Source organism: Athene noctua, chromosome 7 (genome assembly GCF_965140245.1).
Source record: "Athene noctua chromosome 7, bAthNoc1.hap1.1, whole genome shotgun sequence".
NCBI classification, from domain to species: Eukaryota; Metazoa; Chordata; class Aves; order Strigiformes; family Strigidae; genus Athene; species Athene noctua.
This window is the reverse complement of record NC_134043.1, coordinates 8805400-8829316: the sequence shown is the minus strand read 5'-3', so window position 1 is coordinate 8829316 and position 23917 is coordinate 8805400. Positions and strand designations below refer to the sequence as shown.

The window sequence follows — 23917 nt, the reverse complement described above, 5'->3', positions numbered from 1 at the left end:
ATGATTAGCAATGAACTTAAAAACATAGGAATTAAACTGACTGAGGAATTGACTACATCTGAAAAGGAATAACACAGATGGTTTTGTTTCCAGTTATGCAAAAAGAGCAGGAGTGCTGTATCCTGCTGCTGGGATTTTGAAGTGCACACTGGAAATTCAATCTGCTAACTGAATTCATTAGCTGCCAAAAATATCAGCCCCTCTCTCCCCATAACCACTGAACTTCCCTTGCTGTTGACAGGGATTTGGAAAAAAATGGAAAATAACTGCAGTGTCTTTGAAGGAAGGAGGAGACAGAACAAACTGTGTCAGGGCAAAAAACTTGCTTGAAGTTTAGCAATACAAAAACAACAGAGCCAACTTAGGGAGCAGGACAGTGGTTATCATATGTGCCCTCAGCACCACACCAGAATTCCCCCTCTTCTTCGGCCGGGGTCCGTTGCAGAGCGGAGTGTTGCAGCAGCTGATACAAACAGAGTTCACCTTCCCCGGAGAACAAAAGGACTGGTACCCAGCGGAGGCTATCAGACACGCTGCCGAGGAGGCGCAGGATTTCCGATACATGATTCCTGTGACACAGAGCAAAGGTTACTTAGTTTCCTAGGAACATGGTTTTGCTTTACAGCAGGATTCACGCTTGAAAACTGTTCCAAAACCAGTTTAGGTTTCCAAAGCAATGCTGAGGATCCAGGCAGACCCCTCAGCTCTGACAGGGCTCACGGCTCTGCACTGCAGGAGCAGCACAGTCACCCTGGTTGGGATTTTTCTGTTAGTTGATTTGGGTTGGAACCAAAAATATTACAAACTTGATTTACATAATGTATATCAAATGATGCATTTTATGACCAGAATTCTTCATCTTTTGGAATAAGCTGTTTGAATAGCTGTAACTGAAAGGCAGTTAGTTTGAAAATTACTTTTGTCCCTGTTGCTGAACATGTATGAGCTGTTTAAGGTGTCTAAGTAACTACAATCTTCTATACTGTTAATTTGTTTTGAGCATTTTTTCTCCTCTTCTTGTTTCTTTGCCACACAGAGACAAGTAACCAAAAGTAAAAGGAGAATGACAATCTGCAAAACTTTCATCCTTCCCCCCCCCCTTTTAATTTTTTTAAAGAAAAACTAGAAGCACTTTTCCAGGTAATCTCAGTTCTTGCTGTCTTTGAAGCTTAATACCCTCAACAATAAAAATTTCCATTTGTACAGAAAAGACTCTTCCAAGTTGTGAGTCTTCCCTTTTAAAATGTAATTTAAATTAATGTAATTTTAATTAATAATCTAATTAAATTTATGTCTCAAATTGTTTTTACCAGAGAAAAAGTACATTCTGATGCACATAGCTGTTATTGTTAAATGGGTTAGAAAGGCTTTAAAATACATAGTTGCATTTTCCCCTGTCACAGTGGAAAATGGTTGTGGCAGTTCCACCTCTCATTACTCTAAAATTTTCCTGCAAGTGATATAGTAGAAATTTTGTGTTGGAAAAACATACACATAACCCATAAATAGGCAATGGAGGTTTGCCTTGCGGTTACCAAAAGAGGTAAATATTCTAAGGCTAATAAAATTACTATTCCTTTTGAATATGGGATTCTCAAAACACTTTTTTCTTCCTAAAGGCATGGGAACAGGGTTCCCTTGGAGAACAGTTCCTCTGCATCCTGCAGCACGGTCCCAGCATGTTTTTAAATACACTGTCATCGAGACTTTTTTTGGAGGGAGTGAAGCAGGAATATGACCTGTAGGTACTGAATTTACAGTACCTGCAGATACTTGTTCAGTCCCCGGGGACTTGGGAAATAAGCACCACAGCACCTACGCAGTCCAGTAGATGCCTCTGCAGCAGCGACTGCCGCTGCGCTGCTAAGTGCTGTGTATGGCAGCAAACCACCGTTTGGGTTATGCTCAGAAAGAAGGATTTCCTGTCTTCAGAGAATTTTAATTAAAGCAATTCTTTTATACTGTCACAACATTGCTGCCACCCCAACAATGCAGGGGTTTCCCTGCTTTGTGTTCTCCCTCTGCAAATCTAAACTCTGAAATGTGTTTTAAGGCTATCTATCTAGTTAAAACTTATGAGGAGAAGCCCTCAAGTCAGTGTTAAATCTTCCTCTGTCTCCAGTGAGCTTCAATCAATCAACACAGCAGGTAAAGCCTTTTCTCAAGAAGGAAGAGGAGCTACAGGCTGTTCTAGCTGTAACAGCAAAGGCACGCTGATCAAGAGGAACAATCTTTATTACTACAGTTTGCAAAAAGAAGGGAGCTCTGTCTCTGTTGACAAACCACTGCTGTCAAGGAGCCTCAACTGTGCTGCCACCAATTGGCTCACAATACTGAAATCTCAGCTGATGTTTCCCACAAAGACCTGGTGCTTTGTCTGTGTTCCTCCTGCAGTCCTCCAGGAGCGGAGGCAGACATGACCCTTCCCATGGCTACAATGAACTTTTTTTCTTCCCCCTCCCTCTTGAGAAAGAAATTCTCTATTCAGTGGAACTAGGCACAGTGATTATTCTCCATCTCTCATCTCGCATCTCCACATCACATATTCCTTCCCTGCAGCTACAGCCACCCACCAAACTCAGCTGTTCCTCAGTTTTCCATACAAACAGCAGTGAATCTCACCTTTCCCCTCAAAGACCAAGACTAAAAAGCTTTTGACACTGGCAGATTTCCTATCCCCGTTGTTTTATAGATCACTCTCTTCCTGCCATTTCCTTTTCACAGAATTCCTGCAAAGCCATGTTTACAGTTTGAACTAGTGATTTATTAGTTTAGGTTGCTGAAATATCATATACTTCGTGCTTTTCCCATAGACTAGGAGACTAGAATTGTTCAGTGCTGTGAACAATTAGATAATGCCCTCTGAGGCATGGGTTTCACCAGGCAACTCTAGGAGCCATCTCCTGCAAAAAAATCAAAGTCCTGCAGCTTAACTCTCTGTGTTTACAACAGCTCTGTTCTCCAGGATAAATTCCACAGAATAATCCTGAGCTCTTTTTGAAGTCAAAACACACTATTCCTGCACAGATCAGATTTTCACGACTCAAAAGTTTCACACACAAACGGACCATGTTCATGCCTAAACAGAATAATCTAACTACTAGTAAAATCCCACTGTAACACTTCTGCGGCTTTTCTCTAAGTATGTCCTACAATAGGAAATTCCACTCCCAAATAATTGTTTATTCCCATTCCCAGCTCTAGTAATCTGAATTGTAACAAGATTCTTTACATAATCAAAGTCAGCACTTCTATCAGGTTTTCAATAGCTACTTGGCTAAAGATGTGCCCCTTCACATCCACCTTTTTTTTTCTTTAACTCCCGATAGATTCTTTTGAGCTCACAAATCAGCTGCTATCATACACTAACTGTGCTGCTTACAAAGCACCAGGTATGAACTAAACTTGATCAGCACAGAAAGGCTGTGCTGCTTCTCTAATTCTGCCGTATCCTTATAGCAAGATACAATGAAAACAGGCATAGAAGATTGATGGAAAAAAGAGAGAATGTTAGCACTACAGGAGTGACATTTTTAAAACACTTCAGTCATTTTAATTTTTTTTTTTTTTTTTTTTTAACCAGGAGTGTGAAAAAGCAATGACACTTCAAATAGTGTGAATTAAAGAAAGGCAGGAGAAATACTCTTAAACCTTCTTCCCATTATACTGTGATTCCAGTTTAATTGTGGAAGGGAATAAATTAGTACAGCTGATGTCCATGGTTTGATGCCAGGGCCACTACTCTCCTTGCTCCAGCAAACAGGTTAATGTACCCCAGGCACTGCAGTTCACCCAGAGTTCTGACACGACAGCAGAATCCCGTCTGGATGATCTCTAGAGATTTTCCCTCAGACTCCTCTCTTGCAGTGGTTTATTGTACTGTTGAGCCAGTTCTGAAACTATTTCTGAGATCTTCCTGAATCATTTGCCACCAGCAGGCTGAACTGCAGACAGGTCTTCAAAGTGGTTATCTGCCTCATAAGGCTCATACCACAGACATAACTGCTAATTACCGGCTATTCTTGCTTGAGCAATCAGCTCGATACACTCATTAACACGTCACCTAGAAATATAATTGCCAACCTTTCTGGAAGCTTTTCTTCTACCTCAGATTATTCTGAGCTGCTGGCTAGGCAAGGACACTACACATTTTACACTCTGCTTTTACTGGGATGAGTCATTCCCAGCTACCAACCCTCAACAGTTTACACAAGTGCACAGTTAAATTTATTTACTAATCTACAGTTAGTATATTTATTGCCCAATCTCTTGATGGATGAGTACCTAACAGTTCATCCTTTTTCAGGGATTCAGAAGACCCCCAACAGCAGTGTGGGTTATGCATATATGTAGGTACTATAATGATGTTTTACTACAAAGTATCTACTACTGACCGATTGATTTTCCTTCAGTTTGGCTTCAAAGTTTGTGGGCTTGGGTGAGGATGTAGTTCAAGTACAAGTACTTTTAAGAAGAGAGAGGCTAGAATATCTGTGTGGTAATGAAGTAGTATTCCACACCCTCTCCTTGAACATCCCCCTACAACTACTTTCTTATTTTTATCTTCTAATAAAAAAAAAAAAGCTTTGGGCTTAAATCAGTCATTGAAAATTTACTTCTAGACTGAGCAACTTGCCCATCGTTACACCTCTCTCCCCCCATGTGTGATCATACTTTTAGACAGTGTCAAGCTCCAAAATACTATTTCTGCAGGATTTCCACCTTATTCCATGCAGTGAAGTGATGGTGTAAATCTCAAGGCTTTTCTATAGTTTCTGCTTGTAACGCTGACTTTCTCACCTGGATCCCATGCCCACACATGCCCCCCACAACTGCCAGGCTCACCCCCCATCCCCCTGTTCAGCTGCAGTCCAGTCCTGTGCATCCACCCCTCGGCATGCTTTGGCCACATGCAGATGCATTCAGTCCTGAGAGCAACAAACAATTCATGCTACAATTTATTCAAATCCCAAAGTGAGAGTTCTTCCACCTACCCTGTCTGCAGAGCCCAGTACATGTTCTCTCGAATAACAGCTTAACTTGTTACTAAGACAACTAAAAAAAGGTGACATAACACCTACTTCTTACACTGTGTGTATGCAGAAGGCACCAGAAGATCCAAGCTTTTTCTCCTGCTGCTTGAAAAGGATCTTACTAGGCACCTCTGATTCTTCTGTTATAGCAGGTACAGACAAAAAAGAGTAAGTGTAAGCATGACTCTCCATCTTAAGAGCAACCATAATCCATGCAGTGTGTAACTTTAGTTTGCACCTATACTCTCAAGACTGTCCTTCAGCAAAATACACAGAGCCTCTGAAGCCAAAATAGGCAACTAGAATATCACCTCCGAGTTCAGTGACCTAATTTCTAAAAAAGCCAGTCACCTTCCCACTCTATGACCCAACTGCTCTGGATCTGCTTTCTGCAATGGCACACCTCAGCAGGAAAGTGCAGCCCTCTGCTTCACCCTGGAACAGTCGGTGGCCTCATGGCGACAAAACTCTTAGCTGTAAGTTTGATTCCAGACAAGTAGACGATGTCATTTTGCCCTATGCTAGCTTTTCCAAGCCAAATGCTCTATCTCATGGGCTGTGACTGACACACCTCATTTTTAAAGAAAGCTTTTGCTCCAGTGTTTTGTACATAGCCAGGTTCATAGGCATGCACGAAGTCAGATTTGTCTTCTGCAACTCATTCCACAAATACTGCTTTAGCAAAATCTTCTACACAGTATTCTGAGTATACCTGTTGCATCAAATTTTCAGAGCATCAGAAAACAGTCTATGCCCAACTAGGGCCCAGGAAGGAGGCATTCTTGAGCAGTCACAAAACCCACCTTTTCAAGACTGACCAGGAGTTGGAGGCATACACAGAGCCATAGCTTCAGGCATGTAGAAAAGTTTTGTATCTTAAGATAAGTAACTTGGAAAGTTATTAGGCAGATCAAGACAAGCTTTGAGGTGTGTGGTTAAAATCACCTTTGTAACATCTCAGTCAGGGATAGCCTTGACTCCAGTGATCACAATATTGTGGAGTCTGGGGTCCTGCTGAGCACGCTGAAGGTTAGTACAAAGATTTTAGAAGAGCAAACTTCAGCTCACTCATAGCTCAGATGGGAGGGATTCTGTGGGAAGCTTCCATGGAGGATAAAGGAGCCAGTGAGTGCTGGGATTTTTTCAAAAACATTCTCCTGGAACCACAAAACCAGTTCATCCCCTTTAAAGGTAAGGGAAGTAGGTCGAGCAAGAGACACTCTGGCTTAACTGTGAGCTTCTGAGTCTGCTCAAAACCAAAAGAGAAGCGTACTAGAGATGGAAAAACAGACAAGTACCCATCAAGAACTACAAGGGCATTGCCAGGGTGTGCAGAGACATAGTTATAAAGGCAGAAGTTCAGCTCAGATTGAAATTGGCCAGAGATGTCAAAAACTACAAGAAAGGGTTCTTCAGGTACGTAAACAACAAGCAGAACCAGAAGGAAAATACCAGCCCGCTGTTAAACAGGAGGTGAATCCGTCACCAACAGTGCTGAAAAGGCATAGATTCTCAACACTTTTTTCACCTTTGTCTTTATCAGCACTGTTGGGCCCCAGGACTTGGGAATAAAAATCCAGGTCAATGCAAATACAGACCCACCATCAGAGAAGGAAGAGTTGGTATGCAAGCTATTACAGGAGCTTGACCCCTACAAATCAATGGGCCCTGACTTTATCCACTCAAGGGTGTTAAGGAAGCTGGCTGATGTTGTCGAGAGGCCGCACACCATAATCTGGGAGAAGCTGTGGAGATCGGGGGACATCCCAGAAGACTGGAAGAAGGCTAATGTCACCCCCATCTACAAGAAGGGCGTAAAGGAGGATCCAGGAAGTTATAGACCATTAGTTTTACTTCAATCCCTGGGAAAGTTATGGAACAAATCCTCTTGGGGGTTACCGCAAGTCAAATGAAGCACGTGATTGGGAAAAGCCAGCATGGATTCACTAAGGGCAAATCGGGCTTGACAAACCTGATGTCTTCTACAACAGAGTAACCTGCTCGGTTGATGTGGGGCAAGTGGTGGACGTTGCCAGCATTTCTCCAAGGCTTTCAATATTGTTCCCCACATGCTCCTCCTAGAGAAGCTGATGCGTTATGGTCTAGACAAGGGGTCTGTGCGGTGGGTGGGGAGCTGGTGGACAGACCACACCCAGAGGGTGGTGGGAAATAGCTCCTTTTCCAACCTGTCACACGTGGGGTCCCCCAGGGATCGGTGTTGGGCCCAATGCTGTTTAATCTCTTCATAAGTGACCTGGATGATGGCATCACGCGTACCCCGATGAAGTTTGCTGATGATACCAAACTGGGTGGGGAGGGGGACGCTGCGGAAGGGAGAGGCACCCTGCAGGGACACCTGGATAGGCTGGAAGAGGGGGATAACAAGAACCTCATGAAGTTCACAAGGAGAAGTGTAAAGTCTTGCACCTGGGGAAACATAATCCAGGAACGCAGCACAGGCTGGGATCTACCCGGCTGGGGAGCAGCTCTGTGAAAGGACCTGGGGGTCCTGGTGGACAAGCAGCTCAGTACGAGAACAGTGCTGCTGCTGCTGCTGCAGCAAAGAAAGCCAACGGGGTGCTGGGCTGCATCAGCAAGGGCATCCCCAGCAGAGAGAAAGTCATTGTCCCGCTCTACTCAGCCCTTGTCAGGCCCCACCTGGCATCCTGTGTTCAGTTTTGGTCCCACTATACAAAAAAGATGTGGATGGGCTGGAGAGGGCCCAGAGAAGGGCCACAAAGGTGATCAAGGGACTGGGCAGCCGTGGGAGGAAAGGCTGAGAGACCTGGGTTTGTTCAGCCTTGAGAGGAGACGGCTTGGGGAGACCTTATCACCGTGTTCCAGTATTTAAAGGGCGGGTACAAAGAAGATGGAGACTCCCTTTGTACAGGGAGTCACATGGAAAAGATGAGGGGTAATGGGCACAGGTTACTCCTGGGGAGATTCTGACTGGACACAAGAGGAAATTTTCCACAATGAGAACGATCAGCCACTGGGATAATCTCCCCAGGGAAGTGGTGGATTCCCCAACACTGGACACTTTTCAGATTCAGCTGGAAGGGTGCTGGGCCACCTTGTCTAGGCTGCGCTTTTGCCAAGAAGGGTTTGACCAGATGATCCTTGAGGTCCCTTCCAACCTGGTATTCTATGATAACTTTGACAGAATCTCTCTACTCAGCTCTTTTAGATTTGGTGCTTAATCTTGCCCATCTTCTCCAAGCAGAAGGCAGAAAACTGGCCAAGAGTGGACAATTCATCCTGTGGCACAGACAGTCCATGAGAAGCCCCCAGAAGGTGTCCTAGCTCTAGTGTTAGCATGCTTTCATTATTTGTATGCAATTTGTTTTGGGTGTTCTTTTAATGTTGTTATTCATAAAGACAAACCTGAGGACCATATTTATGAACTAATACTCCCTCTTTTAATATCCTGAATAGTTCCATTTATCTTATTTCACTAAAACTTTCAATTTTCTGGTCTTGGTGAATCTGCAAGTTTTCCTTCTTGTGCTTATTGTCTGCCTATCCATGCTTGCTTTGTGATTTCAATTATATATTTCATCCTTTATTTCTTGCCCTAAACTGTCATTTGCTTACCCTCCACTTAAGTGAAATTCAGTACCCAGTAGGAGTTATAAAAGCTCTTTTGTGATGTCTGCTGAAATCTAAAATGAGAACTTATACTAGTGCAAGAACAACACGTAAACATTTAATATCCCTTTCTGAGGAACATAAAATATACATGTGACTATTTCTAGACTTGACTGTATCAGTAATGTTCAAAATGGGGTTCAGACTATACACAAGTTTCTAAATTATGTTTTTTAGTTTCCATATTAGGTTTTATGCCCATCTTTTATGGCTTCAGTGGTTTTGCTATGATAATTGTCTATTCCTTAACTAGTACCTGTTCACATACATCATACAGTGACAGACTGCAAAAGGTCCTATGATGATTTGCTCTGTTTTCTAGAGAAAGTGATTATAAATATTTTATTGAACAAGGTCCTAAATATCTTAGAAGGTGACTGAATGTTGAAAAGCAATCATTCTTCCAACATTGTGCTTCCCAAACAGTTGTTGTTTTAGTCAGATCATGTTTTTTATTGTTTAAAATATGAATTAAGCTTCCTCAACACAAATCCTTTCATCTATAATTGTAAATGCACTGTTAAAAAAAGCAGTTTAAGACAGTGTAAAGTATAACCATATCCAACCATGTCCTATCTGTTTCATTTCACACTAACTCTTCCTATCCTTGCCTTCTCAACTTTCTCTCTGGAGCTCACGAGTGGTTTAAATTATTTGCACTTTGCCAGAAATTTTATCATGAAATGTACTAATTGCCTTATAAACAGCTAATTAGACACTGTAAGCAACCATGATCAGTGTTTTCCAGATGAAAAAACTGAGGCACTGAAATTAAGCGACTTGAAATCTATTGCAATGCTAAGTCATACACCTCCTGATTTTTAATCCTATGTTTTAGGACTGCAGCTATTTCATCCCCACCCCTCCCTTTAATGCATTCAGTAGACAAGATAAAAGCATATTCATGCCATTAGGCTCTTATAGCATATACAATTCTGTAAAAAAACCCAACCCAAAACAACCAAAATAAAACACCTCCCTACCAAACCCTACCTGGTTGCATTAGCATATTTTCATTATAATTTTCTATGCAAACTTACTCAGTATCATCACAACTCCTCCATACATCAGGCACTTTTCAAAAGTTGCCCCTTTTTTTCAGAAACTAATAGGAGACTTTTGACAATGAAAGACTGGCCTCCTCACCCTGCTTCTGACCCTAACTGACATGACATCTTGCAGAAATTAAATCATCTCAGAAGAAAACTGGACAATTGTTGACCAACAGAGGACAAGGGTTTGGATTAGCATGGTATCTCTAAATCATGCCTTCTAATTCTGGTACTGGAAATATGACTCAAAACTTCATTGTTAATAACATAAATAACCACACAAAGGAATCTGTCACTGTTTGCAGCACCACAAAGCAGAAGCAAGGCATTAAACTGCTTAAAAATGCATAGGCTGAGAAAGTTAAGTACAGCTGCTAATGTGGTGTTATCAAATGTAGTTTTTAAACCCACAGGAGGCTACAAACCAGAAGTCAAAGCTCAACTTTCACCTGCATAGCTAATTCTTTTGGTTTCTACTGTCCTTATTAATTTTCTACTGTCCTTATTCATTTATCTGCTCACTAATGTGGATTTACAGTCAAGCACTAAAACATACAATCTTTCCAACAAAGCTGGCTCACAGCCTTCTATCATCTGTGCTTTCCTGATACAAAGGTATCAAGATCTAAATGGCCTTGGATAGCAAGATCTAAATATACTTGATCCAGCATGAGAGGTGAACTTAGACTTAATTTTGAATCCTGTATTAGCATTTTTCTTGATGATCCTTATCCACTGAAATGACCTGGGAAGCCACAGTCCTTCTGCCTTTACAAATGTTAAAATGTTATACCCTTGTAATAAGTCCCATAAATAATTTTACATGTGAATAGTCTTGTTGCATCCTACTAATTAATGTCCTTACCAATTTCTGTGGAAGGGCTCACATGTTTACACTTGCATGCAAGTACTTTTGAAATCCATTCAGCTTTTATATCGTTACCTATTTTCATGCTTACAGTTTTACAGCTCATTCAAGTTCAGAGTAGAGTTTGCCTTGTTTTTGTATTACTTTTTCCATGTTCAAAGACTCATTGGTTTTATAGCAAAATAGGTTATATAAAGCTTTCCAAAAAATATCTGAAGGACAGATGGAAATGAAAACAGTTTGGATTAATTAGAACACGCTTGCCAGTGTTTTGATAAGGTCACTGGGAGCTAAGACAAGCGATAGAGTCAGGCCCCAAGAAGGTTTTGGAAACACAGATTCATTTGTGTGTGAAACGCAATAGGAAACTCTTAAAGGAGGTCTAAGAGACACCAGGCTGTGGGCACTGCATCATCACAAAATTCATTTGTATACCTTTCATAGAAGTCTGAGAAATAAAATAACATAAAAAGCTATTGTCCATGTCCTGTGAAAAATGAAATTCACTGGACCAGATACCACAACTTCCTTAAAATAATACAGCCCGTCATCACTTCTGCACTTGGATCTTTGATATGACTTTCAAGTCATAAACTGCTTGAACTGTTCATTCCACTGTTGCTTTTCTATATTTCAAGGCAGCCAGAACAGCAACCTACTACATACTGTCTGTAATTTCTCCTTAACTGATGCACTTAGCTCAGTTCATCCCATATATGGCTGGAAGTTTTCTGAGCAACCCAAAGACTGCAAAGAATTTACTAGTAAGAAAACAGCTTTGGCATCTAAGAAAGTATTTCTGAACAGTAATATACCCACAGCTCCAAGTTTTCAGCATACAGTAGGAATTAACAACATAAATTGTAACGCTTTTATTCAGCATCAGAAAGGAACAGCATGTTTGCAGTATTGATTACCATAGAATCACAGAGTGGTTTGGGTTGGACGGGACCTTAAAGCCCATTCAGTTCCAGCCCCCTGCCATGGGCAGGGCCACCTTCCACTAGCCCAGGTTGCCCAAAGCCCCGCCCAACCTGGCCTTGGACACTGCCAGGGAGGGGGCAGCCACAGCTGCTCTGGGAAACCTGTGCCAGGGCCTCACCACCCTCACAGCCGTGTTGGTTTGTGTGTGGAGGGGTTTGGTAGCAGGGGAGGGGCTACATGGGTGGCTCCTGTGAGGAGTTGCTTGAAGCTGTCCCAGCTCCAAATCGACCCACTGCTGGCCAAGGCCAAGCCAACTAGCAATGGTGGCTGTGCCTCTGTGATAATGTATTTAAGAAGGGAAACCTGAGAAGAGGAGGAGTGGTAAGGGAAATAAATACCTATGAAAACAACAAGGTCAGCCAAAGAAAGGAGGCGGCAGGGAGGTGCACCAGAGCAGAGCCCCCAGCCTGTGGTGAGAAGGCAGGCTGCGCCCTGCACCCATGGGGGTCACCAGAGGAGCAGATGCCAACCTGCAGCCCGTGGGGGACCACACGCCAGAGCAGAGGGATGTGCCTGAAGAAGGCCAGGACTCCATGGGAAACCCACGCTGGGGCAATTTGTCAGTGGAAGGGCTGCACCCCATGGGAGGGACCCACGCTGGAGCACTTTGGGAAGAGCTGCAGCCCATGGGAAGGATGCACACTGAAGAAGTGCGTGGAGGACTGTCTGCCATGGGAGGGACCCGATGCTGGAACAAAGGAAGAGCGTGAGAAGTCCTCCCCTGAGGAGGAAGGAGACGCAGAAACAACGGGTGAGGAACTGACCACAACCCCCATTCCCCGTCACCCTGTGCTGCTGGCGGGGAGAAGGGAGAAAAATCGGGACTGAACCTGAGTTCAGGAAGAATGGAAGGGTGGGGGGAAGGTGTTTTACGATGTGGTTGTACTTCCCACTGACCTAATCTGATTTGATAGATACGTAAGTGGTAGCAGTGGTCTTCAAATTAAACTGATATTCCTTCTTCCCAAACTGAGTCTGTCTTTTGCCTGTGAATATAATTGGTGAGTCATCCCTCTCTGTCCTTGTCTTGACCCCTAAGCCTTTTGTTTTATTTTCTTCTCCCCATCCCACAGAGTGGGGAGAGGGGGAAGAGTGAGAGAGCTCAGCTGCCCTCTGGGCTTAAACCATGACAACAGTAAAGAATTTCTTCCTTATATCTAATCTAAATTTACCCTCTGCCAGTTTAAAACCATTACCTCCTCGTCCTATCCCTACACCCCTGATGCAGAGTCCCTCCCCATCTTTCCTGTAGCCCCATTAAGTACTGGAAGGCCACTCTAAGGTCTCCCCAGAGCCTTCTCTTCTCCAGGCTGAACACCCCCAACTCTCTCAGCCTGTCCTCACAGGGAGTGCTCCAGCCCCCTCAGCATCTTCGTGGCCAACTCTGGACCCCCTCGAGCAGGTCCATGTCCTTCTGTTGGTGCCCCAGAGCTGGACACAGCACTGCAGGGGGGTCTCACAAGAACAGAGTAGAGGAGGAGAACCCCCACCCTCACCCTGCTGCCCACACTGCTCCTGATGCAGCCCAGGACACAGTTGGCTTTCTGGGCTGTGAGTGCACATTGCCGGTTCAGTTTTCCACCCACTAACACCCCCAAGTCCTTCTCCTCAGGGCTGCTCTCAATCCATGGCCCCGCCTGTATTTGTGCTGGGGATTGCCCCGACCCATGGGCAGGACCTTGCCCTTGGCCTTGTTGAACTCCATGAGGTTTGCACAGTCCCACCTCTCCAGCCTGTCCAGGTCCCTCTGGATGGCTCATCCCTTCCCTCCAGCGTGTTGACAGCACCACACAGCTCGGTGTCATCAGCAAACTTGCTGAGGGTGCCTCGATCCCACTGTCCATGTCACCAACAAAGATGTTAAACAGCGCCGGTCCCAACACTGACCCCTGAGGAACGTCACTCGTCACTGCTCTCCACTTGGACATCGAGCTGTTGACCACAACTCCTTGAGTGTGACCACCCAGCCAGTTCCTTATCCCCTGAGTGGTCCATCCATCAAATCCATGTCTCTCCAGTTTAGAGACAAGGATGTCATGTGGAACTGTGTCACACGCTTTGCACAAGTCCAGGTAAATGATGTTGGTTGCTCTTCCCTGATCCACCAGAGCTGTGACCCGACCTTATTGGTTACAGCTCTGTTACTTTGTCTTCGCTTCTTGTTACTATTTCTTCATTTCATTGGGCACCTGGTAGCACCAGATACCATGTTAGAGGTAACAACTGTCACATGCCATGTTCTTCTTCAATTTTTTAACTGTTAGTAAAGAATTATTGTATTAAGCTGTACTTTGATTAAAAAAATCAAAAGTTCTTTTACGTTGATACGCTTTGACTAAAAAAAAAAAAGACAGTGCAGAAGAAAATAAAGATTAAAAAAATCCACTTCCAGCTCAGTGGAAGTTTCTTACTGTTTCTAAATGGACAGTGGGGTTGCAGCTATTACCTATAAAACTTTAATGCCTACAGTGATTCTGAAGACATTAAACTTTGTTTGCTGTTTTAATCATTTTGTCAATAAATGTACACCAGAGTATAATTTCCCCTTGATACAAGTATGCAATTAGTATTAGTACTAATGGATGCTATACACGAGAACAAAAGAATGTATGTGCTTCTGTAATCCTTAGAGCTATACACAAAGCAACGAATCATAGCAGCAACACAGAAAGATAAAAAATAATAATCACAGGTAAAAAATTGACTGTAGGGCAACTTAGACACTGTTTTCCTCTGCCTGATAAAACAAATGACTGGGAAACCAATACTGAGAAGAGCTAGATAAATAAATAAATAAAATTGTAATTCAACAGTGAGGTGATAATCTTGTTCATGATGTTCCCACGCACTACTGTTAAGCACACAATTACAGCAATTGCTTTAATTACACTGCAGGATTATACACTATGTAAATACATTAAAGGGACCATTGTAAACCAAACAAATAACAGAAGTTTCTTATTGTAGATTAATAGAAAAAATGAGGCTTTCCAATTCACTTGCAAAGGAAAATTCATAAACAATCTTGGTTTTATAGAGAGAGACATTTAAAATTATCAGTCTTGCTACTGTGTTTTTTTTTTCCCCCTTGCAAAAGTAAAAGTTTGTCAAAGTACATTCACAACTATGTTAGAGCACAAGATATATTGTTGTTTACTTACAGAAAGTTCTGAGAAATTTAGACTGGCTACCCTTCTGGGCTGATTGACTTCACACTTTATTCCTTTCTTGATCTATTCACATTTAAGTAGATTTTAGATCAGCCTTTACACTCAGATATCTCTTGCCTTCAGTAAAAGGCAAACTTCATTATGATCTATGTATAAAAGCATATACACATTATATGCTCATCTACATATCATCAAGACTTTTCATCTGATCCCAATATGCTGTGGGATTTCTTTGTTCCTACATATATTCTAAAACCAAAGGAGCACTGATGTCTCTAAGTTAAAAGTTCATAGATTGGAAGGAGAGAGACAAGTGGGAGAGAGGAATCTGCCATGAGTATTTCCACAAAGTAGCTGCAAGTGGAATTATTATAAGCAAGAACTTTGGTCCTTTGTGACACATTTCATTTATACAGTTTTCAAATAACTGCTTATCCAGTTGAAGAATGCACTAGAAAAGTATCCTTTACATTAATTTATGTGGGACAAAAATTACTTGGTACAGTCTTCAGTGCCACTTCCCATTCTCACCATTCTTCCCTCTAAAGGAAAAAAAGCACTGATTTTTTTTTTTTTTTAAAGATTAAATTAACAAAGTAGTTTGCAAGATTTTGCATTGCAGGCAAAATACTCTCTTGTCCCGTATCTCCCACCGGAACAGAATGTTAACATAACAGTATAAAACTTCTTCTAGCAAAATTTTTAAATATAACTCTACTTAAAGTGAGAAAAATATTTTGTCATTTACTTGACAAAGTCTCCAGTAATTCTGTGTCCTGACAGCTCCCCAAAGTGCAACTGAAATGCAAACTGCCATAGCAAAGTGCATGTTTGCAGGGGAGACAGAATTATACTATAATCACTTCATCAGATACACGCTTACGTACTGCTGAATTCTCAATTTATTTAAAGTTGTGCAACGGAGCAAATTTCTACCTGATACTACAAACAGCTGAGATAACATGCCTGCTGATCTAATTCAAAATATTACTAATACCTGCATTCTTAGCTACTCACATCAGAGGCTGTCACAGTAACAGCCACTTTTTAAGCCGTGGGTTAGGAACATGCCTATGCTGCTGTTATTTCTCACCTGAAGCCAGAAAGTATGTACTGAGACTGGTTCTCCAGAAATTAACATAATGTTCTGAGAGAACACAGTGATATTTAAAGCCCTAACCCTAATTTTATGGCAGCTTGAATGGTTTGTTTAACTATAATCAGGCATAAGGAACCTAAATGAAAAAAACTGCACAGAGTTGTCATTCTCCACTGTGTTGTTGAAAGCAAGTTTAATACAGAAATGAAGCTGAAGCATAGAGCTGTCATCCCACAACTCAGTGCACACTAACAAATATGTAAGAGAAAAAAGTCTCACTGGCTACATGCTGGGGACTACAATGTAGGCACACCACAGAATGTAAGCCAGCGACCCCCTCGATAGCCAAATGAACACACAGATTAATGCATACTGCAAAGGAAGGGTGACTACATCAATAGGTTACTGATTCAGACCATGAACTTTATCTCAAAATATTGCATTTAACTTTTAAATACGGTTCGGGAGAACTTGTAACATTTGGCTTACTGACACGGTTATATTTTATTAAGGACACAAATGGGTTAGTCTACAAAAATTAAATTATACTCCTTTGACTGTATCTAGTCAGGAGGAAAAACTCTAATTATGAGATTGTGCTGTCAAATAAATGCAAATTCACATCTTTCATATTCTGGGTTAAAAATTCTAGCTCAAGTCTATTATAAATTAAAATCAATATTTGAAACATTTCAGCTTCCAGTGATAAGCAACAACCAAAAGAATCAAGTTATGAAATATACTGGTAGAAGTAGAATGAATTATTAAATAAAACTTGGGAGAAAAAGGCATTTATATTGCACACATTTAAATATCAATTAGGAAAAAAAAACAATAAAGGATGATGAACTGAATCATCTCTGTTTTACAACCAATCCTCTCTAGAATTGACTGAGGATAACAGAGAAACTAAGCTTGCAATGTAAATTTCACTCAATTTGAAATAGTTAGGTTAAAAATTTAAATTTATTCACTAGCTGAAATTTACAATCTCTAAGCTTAAAATGAGTAAGAACTGCATTTATAGAAGTAAATTAAATAAAATAGAACAGTGGTACCTGCTATGCACAGCATGCTAGTTACCTCCTAAAGGGAAAATCCAAGGATCTGCTCAGAGACAATATAAAATTGCGCACACACACACACACAAAAAAAAAATCAACCACACAGAAGTTTCTTTTAAGAGCTCCTTATTTACTATATCGCAAACCGATTTCTTCATGGAAATAAAGACAAGTTATGCATCAATGTATGTCTAAAATCTTTTACCAGTTCCAATTTGCATTTTCAGTGTGCCACAGTCACCCTGTGGCTGTGGTCTTGCCAGGTAGTCTGGGAAGAGATGTGAGACTGACCGTGCCCCCTGCACAGGCAGCACACAAGCGGCCACCTCTCGCCAGACCCACGGGGCTGTGTATGCCCACGTGCGAGCCCACTGACCCGGAGGGCCTGCACTGCAATCTGCAAGGGGTTCACCTGACAAACACTTTTCTAACATTCACCTGAAGGGAAGATTACAGACATGTTTCTGGAAGGCTGGTACAGTCTGAGGTTGTATTGAGATGAAGAAGCGAAGGAACCGGGGAAGATATTTTTAAAAAAACCCAAAACCAAATGCCAAACAATTGTTAAAAATTAAACGAAAACTGATTTTTTTTGTCTATGTCTACATACCATGCTTACAGACCTTCAAATTGCCACAGCATCAACTCAAATCTATTAAAAGTACTACAGCAACTGTGGTGTGCAGATAGCAAAGCCTTCAAATAATCATTTAGGGATACTTGGACTTTAGAAGTACCTTGCAAGCTCTAACGATCTCCCATCCCAACCACCCTTTCCAAGTAAACTTGAAATAAAATACTCCAATAACATAGAGCTTGAAAGAGACTAATCTTTAAGCACAAAGATTTTTCTCTACACTGGAGAGCTTCTAAATACTTTACAGAAATCTAGTCACTGTGGATGGTGTACCCGGGACGAAACATAGTACCAGCAGTTCAGCTCCTGTTGATGGGTAACAGCAATTCTTAGTATTTTTCTACGATTCCTAATGTAGTGATCTGAAACTACCAGCACAAGCAGAACTAGCCCGTTGACAAGCACCTTGAAAAATGTGTAGTTGCCTAACACAAAGAACCAATGTTACTATTCAGGACAGATGGCTGCTCACATTTTCTAGGTAGAGGGATCCTGCTGTTACTGAAGGACTCACCAAGAAAGGACAGACTACAGCTTGGTTTGTATTAGCAGCATAACAGTCCTTCACACCTGTAAACACGCTCTGAAGCGCTGCCCTCAGTTGCAAGATGGGCAGTCCCCGAGAGCAGCTTTCCCTTAAACTAGGGTTCTGAAGCCCCAACCCGCCCTCTGCTCCTTCAGCCTAGGGCTTGGTAGAGAGCTCAGCTCTGCGGTGAGGCACAGCGGGGAGCTCCAGCTGGCTGGCCCTTTGCCATGCCTGGTGTCATAGCCTGGTGCCTTCGCGGCAGCCTGCAGCAAGGGCAGGATGCTGCATGGACTCCAACTCCCACAGACACGCTGCCTCGCCACCCCGCCCAGCCCTCAGGTCCCTGACAAAGCTGTAGTCTTCTACTCATGGATATCAAGCGATGTGGTGGTCTGAAAACCAAGAAATCTCAAATGCCCTCACTAGTGCTGAATGAAAACCCAACAATTTATAGCACAGCTCAAAAGACAATAGAGGCGAGACGCAGAATCACAGCTAGTTTCCTCTTCAACACGCTTATCTCCAAATATGCTAACTTAATATTAATTACAGTAAGGGAAAAGTCTCTTTAGACTTAGAAAATCAGTATGGCAAATATATCCATTTGTGGCCTTCTCTCCCCCCTCCAGGCTCCCCCAAATGTTCTTTTTATCCCTCTCCCTTTTGCTTGACGTTTTCTTTTATGGATGAAAGCAAAGATGAATACACTTTCCTTTCCTCAAGATGAACCTTCAGAGTATATGAATTGCTAGAGTAAATAAAAGAAAGGAGGGAATTACTAATTTAATGCTCTTCCATCTCTTGGGGAAAAAGCCCATGTAATTAACTGTAATAAGATTAAACTAACTTGTTGTTATTAATTTCCCAGTGCTGGGAAACTAAATCTGAGACCCATAAGACTGTGTATTAACAGCTTTATCAACATTTCACTCGCATCCCCCAGTTTTCACAAGTTTTAAGGGGAAATGATTAACTTTATTGAGTTGCAAAGTCACTCAGAAGTATAAGAAACTGAATCTTGTCCCTTTAGGTTGGAATGCCATATTCATCTGTAGCTGGAGACTGCGAATGGATGGAGCCAAAAGCAACAAATGCTATCCAACACAAATAAACAGATGAATAATTATTAAATTCTTACCAAAACTTTTTTCCATTACTTCTTTCTGACACATATCTTGAACATTCACTGTACAATTCACGATGAACTCTGGAGCAGAGCAGTCGTTATTTAGCTGGAACTCCTCACACTGGTAGCACTGTATTTGCAAACCCAAACCTGGAACAGACAGAATTTTGCTGAGAATAATAACAATAATAGTATTTAAAAAGAATCCCAAACAATCAACACGTGCCAGAAATCTCCCTCATCCTTCCCTCCTCGCATTCTGCTGTTCCCAACTACTCGACAGCTCAGCAAAAGTACGTCGTTGACAAAAATAACCTTAAAAAAACCGTGTTGCCCACTCAGCCGAGCGACGCCCCAGGTGCTCAGCCCCTGCTGAGGGCGCGGGCTCCTTTCCGCGGGGACTCCGCGGCGGGCAGACGGCGGCACCACCGCTCCCGCCCGCCTCCCCGGCGCGGCGCTGGGGACGCTGCTGCCAGCAGGCGGCACCGCACCGGCCCCGCCACCGGCCCCGGCCCCGCCACCGCGGCCCCTCGCCCGCCCGGCCCCGGGGCTGCCCCCAGCGCAGCGGGCGAAAAACTATCCGCGCTCCGGAGGGAGCAACCCGGCTAATAGATACGCTTCGGCTCTTATCTGTGCCGACGGGTTTACTTAGCTACTAATTAATTACAAATTATTTAATTACTATTTTGCCATGCACAATTAGAGCTGCGGAGCATCCCTCACCTCCCTCCTTTATCATGCAAAGCAGGCTCTCCGCGCGGTCGCCAGCAGCGGCTCCTCCCGGCCCTCCGCCGGGCCCCGCGCCGCAGCGCGGCGGCTCCCGGACCCCCGTCGGGGAGCGGCGAGCGCCTCGTCCCGCAGCGCGGACCCCCAGCCCCCGTCTCCCCTGCGCCGGGACCGAGCCGGCCCCCCGCCCCGCGGAGCTGTGCGCGGCGCTGGCGGTCGGCAGGCGGCATCCGCCGAGTCCGGTGCCGGGGGCTGCGTGCGGGGCCGCTCCTCGCCCGGCCTCGCCCCGCGGGCGGCCGCCGCCGGGGACACCGGGCCGGGCTGCGCCCCTCGCCGGCGGCGGGCAGGCTCTCCGGGCCGCGGGCAGGGCGGCGGGCTCCGCTGCCCCGTTGTCGCCGAGCGCCCCGGCGCCAGCTCCGTCGAGGGGACTGCGAGGGGACGAAGCCTCCCCGCGGCCGCCGCGGGCAGCCCGGGCTCGCCGGAGGCGCCTCCGGGGAAGCGGCGCGGAGCCCCTTACCTGGAGCCAGGCACAATCCCCAGAAAGTTGCAGCGAGGAGGAAGAGCCGCATCCTCCCGGAGCCGCGGCCGCCGGGCTGGCGAGCAGTCGCGAAGGGGCATCAGAAGGAGAGAGGCAGCGGAGGCGCCGCGCACTTGTGCCTCTTCCCCGCCGCCTCCGCGGCGGAGAGGCGCCCCGGGAGCAGGTGGCGGAGCCCGCCCGGCTCCCGCCCTGCCCAGCCCCGCGCCGCGCTCCAGCCTCGCCGGAGTTGAGCGCTGAGACTGGAAGAAACTGTACGAGAAGCGAGAGCTGGGGGGCGGCTCCCCGCTCCCTCCTCCAGCACCATGTGATGCCGGCGGAGCGGGGCGGGGATCCCCGCCAGCCGCCCCGCACCTTGCCTCGCCGGCCGCGCTTCGCAGACGGGGGAAAGTTCAGCGAGGGCGAGGACTCCCCGCTCCTGCCCCCCGCACGCCGCCCGGAGCCCGGTTGGCGCCGCCAGCTCGGCGGCCGGCTGGCAGGGCGCTGCGGCGGGCTCCCGCTGCCCGCCAGGGCGGCTCGCCCAGCCCAGCCCAGCCCAGCCTAGCCCTCCTCCTCCTCCTCCTCCGCGCCCCGGGGGGCGGCTGGCGGGCGCGGGCACCCGGCTCGTCCCGGCCCCCTCGGTTTCCCCCCCCGCAGCCCACAGGTGGCTGCCGGAGCGCGGCTGTGGGGCAAGGTGCAGGCCGAGCCCCGCTGCGAGGCGTCGCTCGTCCCTCACGCACGCCCCGCAAAGCCCGGGGGGGCTGGGGGGAGGCGCGGCCCCGCGCCTGGCCCCTCACTCTGGCAGGCTCTGCCCTCGGCCCCCTGACGGGAATTGGGCGGTAAAAAAAATAAACGAAGGGGGGTGTTGTGGGGGAAGGGGCGCGGTGCGGCGATCCCCGGCCCCCCCCCCCGCCACACCCGCCCGGGCGCGGGGTCGGTACCTCGCCGCCGCCGGCGGCCCCGGAGCGGCCGCGGCTGCCCCCGCCCGGGCCGCCCTGACGCGTGTCCGCCGGCGGGGCGGGGCGGGGCGAGCGGCGGCGCGGGCTGAGGCGGCGGCGGCCGTTGGCGGGCCGGGGCTGAGGCGCGAGCGGCGCGAGCCGCCGGCGGGCCGGGGCCGGGGCTGAGGCGGCGGGAGCCGTCGGCGGGCCGGGGCCGCGGGCAGCGCCCGCCCGGGCTGAGGGCGGGGAGGGGCGGGCTGGGTGCTGCGGGCCCGGGCGTCGGTGCCGGAACGGTCTTTTTCGCCCCCTTTTCCTCCCGGTTTTCAGCCATCCTGAGCGGGTGAGTCCTCCCCCCCGGATAACCGCGTATGTCTCCTGGACGGTTTCACGGCCTCACCTGCAAGGGAAGAGTCTGGATTGAGCTTAAATTGCTTTTTAGTCGTCGTGTCGCGAATTCCCCCGGTGAGGAGGCGCAGCCCCCGCCTGTGCCGCTCCTCGGCCGGACTGAGGCGCCCACCCTCTCGGCCCGGGTGTCACACCCCCCAAACCCCTCTTCAGGCACACACGTGCAAGAGAAGTTTTATTTACGAAAGAGATTTCGATGAAAATTTCTTGAAAGTCAAAAAAAGACGATGCAAGGTTACGGCGGAAATGACTTAAAATATAACAAATTGCACAAAGTATTAACACTGATCATACAATATTTCAAAGATTAACAGGCATGTGCTAAAGAAACTGTAGAGTCTAGAAATATCCCAAATATATCTAGTTTACAGATTGCTGTACAAAAAGCAGATATAAATACTTCACATCTAGAAAAAATACACAGAACCTTTGAAATAGACTTTCCCTTACATATAAACAACCTCTGTAGAAAAAAACAAAAACACCCAGTACAGGCCGATCCCCCTGCTCTTAGATATGTTTGAACTAGTACTGGTTAGCACCAACATCTTCTTTAAGTGTGTCACAAACAGGAGTTGAGTTTTGATTTTCAAAAATAATTTTAGTGTTTACAATTTCATTAAGACCACATGGGGACTACAAAAGATAACACAATATGCTACATTCATAATTTGATAGGAATTGAGTACAGAGGAGGTGGAAGCACAGGAACTATGCTGCAGTCAGAAGCACAGGGCGGTTTGTGTAGTTCTCATTCATACACGACTCCCGGTTGTGTCAGCAGTGAATTACTTTGACCCTGATCTTTCAAACAGTTATGCACATGATTGATGAAGTCAATACCAGCAGTATTAGGCCTTTTAATCTATTTATTCTCTTGCCACATCAAAATCAAAACCCTTGCGAAATAAGACACCTGTTGTGAAGCTGTGAGAACTGAAATGCACATTTCCCTAGAACACCTGTATGAAATTGCACTAAAAATTAAAATATGTTTTGTAAAAGGGAGTCCAAGGAAGTTTATTACAGACAATTTGGCAGGCTCAGGTTGATGGTAACGCAGTGTTTCTACATACAGTTTTAAGACTAGAACAATTATAAATCTTTTTTAAAAAATCTAACTTTTCTTGTTAATATTAACATCAATTTCTTTAAGTTAGTAATCTGCCATTACAGGAGCATAGCACCAGTTTAATATTTATTGCTGTCATTTATCCCTACAAATATATTTTCCCAAGATATTTACAACTGTACAAATATTCACAAAAGTGCAAAATTAAGACTTTATTCTGTGTAACCATTCGTTGTGTTCAGTGTTGGGTCTCACGCATCACGATGAGTGCCGTCTTGCCTTTCTTATTGCTGTGTGGTGAAAAGTCAGAACGCCCTGCTGTCAGTACAGCGACTGGGAGTGAGAATATCCAACAACTGTCTCTTCTCCCCCCTCACTCCCCACTCGCCTTCAGCTCCGTTACGTGCCGCAGTCACAGCCCACTGGAAAGTGTCTCTATACATCGTTCGAGCCTTGGCTGGCGCAAGAGGAGAAGCTATCGTATAGAGAATCGCTCAAGGATTCTAAATTGTCCATGTCGTGCCTGCCCGAGCTATTTAAGGAAGCTTCTTCTTTCTTTCCATTTTCTTCCTTTTGTCCTTCAACCTTGTTCAGACAGTTCTTCTCTTTTTCAAATGAAAGTACGTTATTGCTGTTAAATTTATTGAGAGACTCCAGGGAAATTTTAGATAATCTATTCTGGGAATCTTCTTTTGTTTCTTCAGTTTGCTTCAATTTCTGTAATGAGTGAGGGAAATATTAGAAACATGTTTCTTATGAAATTAAAGTTATCCTACTGTGCACCACTAATTACCGTCTTTCCAAAGTTCACAGGGTTAAAGGAAATAGATTGTTAGATGCTTGAATATCTGTTATAATTAAATAGAACATTAACATTCATTTTAGGATAAATCATAACTTCAGTGATTCTGCTGAGACAAATAGGACTCCATTTACAAAACAGTTAAGTGCTATTAACGTCCAGCAGCAGATCCTGCGTATACATGGGTTCAGCATCTCCAGCATCTTCACAGTAATTTTCATCTTCTCCTTTAAGAATACTTTAGGGGGTATGT

The 23917-nt window shown here is 45.0% G+C and overlaps 2 protein-coding genes across 5 annotated transcripts in view; both read right to left on the bottom strand.

Moving 5' to 3' along the window:
* Position 1: 1 nt before the first annotated feature.
* Positions 2-20904, bottom strand: LYPD1 (LY6/PLAUR domain containing 1). The gene is made up of 3 exons (XM_074910503.1): positions 20451-20904; positions 19220-19357; positions 2-569 (listed from the first exon to the last, which is right to left on the bottom strand). Exons 1-3 carry the CDS (start codon positions 20500-20502, stop codon positions 334-336), a joined length of 426 nt encoding a protein of 141 aa, XP_074766604.1. The 5' UTR covers positions 20503-20904; the 3' UTR covers positions 2-333.
* Positions 20905-21990: 1086 nt separating this feature from the next.
* NCKAP5 (NCK associated protein 5) overlaps positions 21991-23917 on the bottom strand; it is a 254198-nt gene continuing 252271 nt past the window's right edge. For all 4 annotated transcript variants that reach the window (XM_074910863.1, XM_074910864.1, XM_074910866.1 and 1 more), the window contains one exon: positions 21991-23579. In XM_074910863.1, coding sequence (XP_074766964.1) covers positions 23298-23579 — 282 coding nt within the window. In that variant the 3' untranslated portion in view covers positions 21991-23297. The remainder of the gene's footprint in view (positions 23580-23917) is intronic.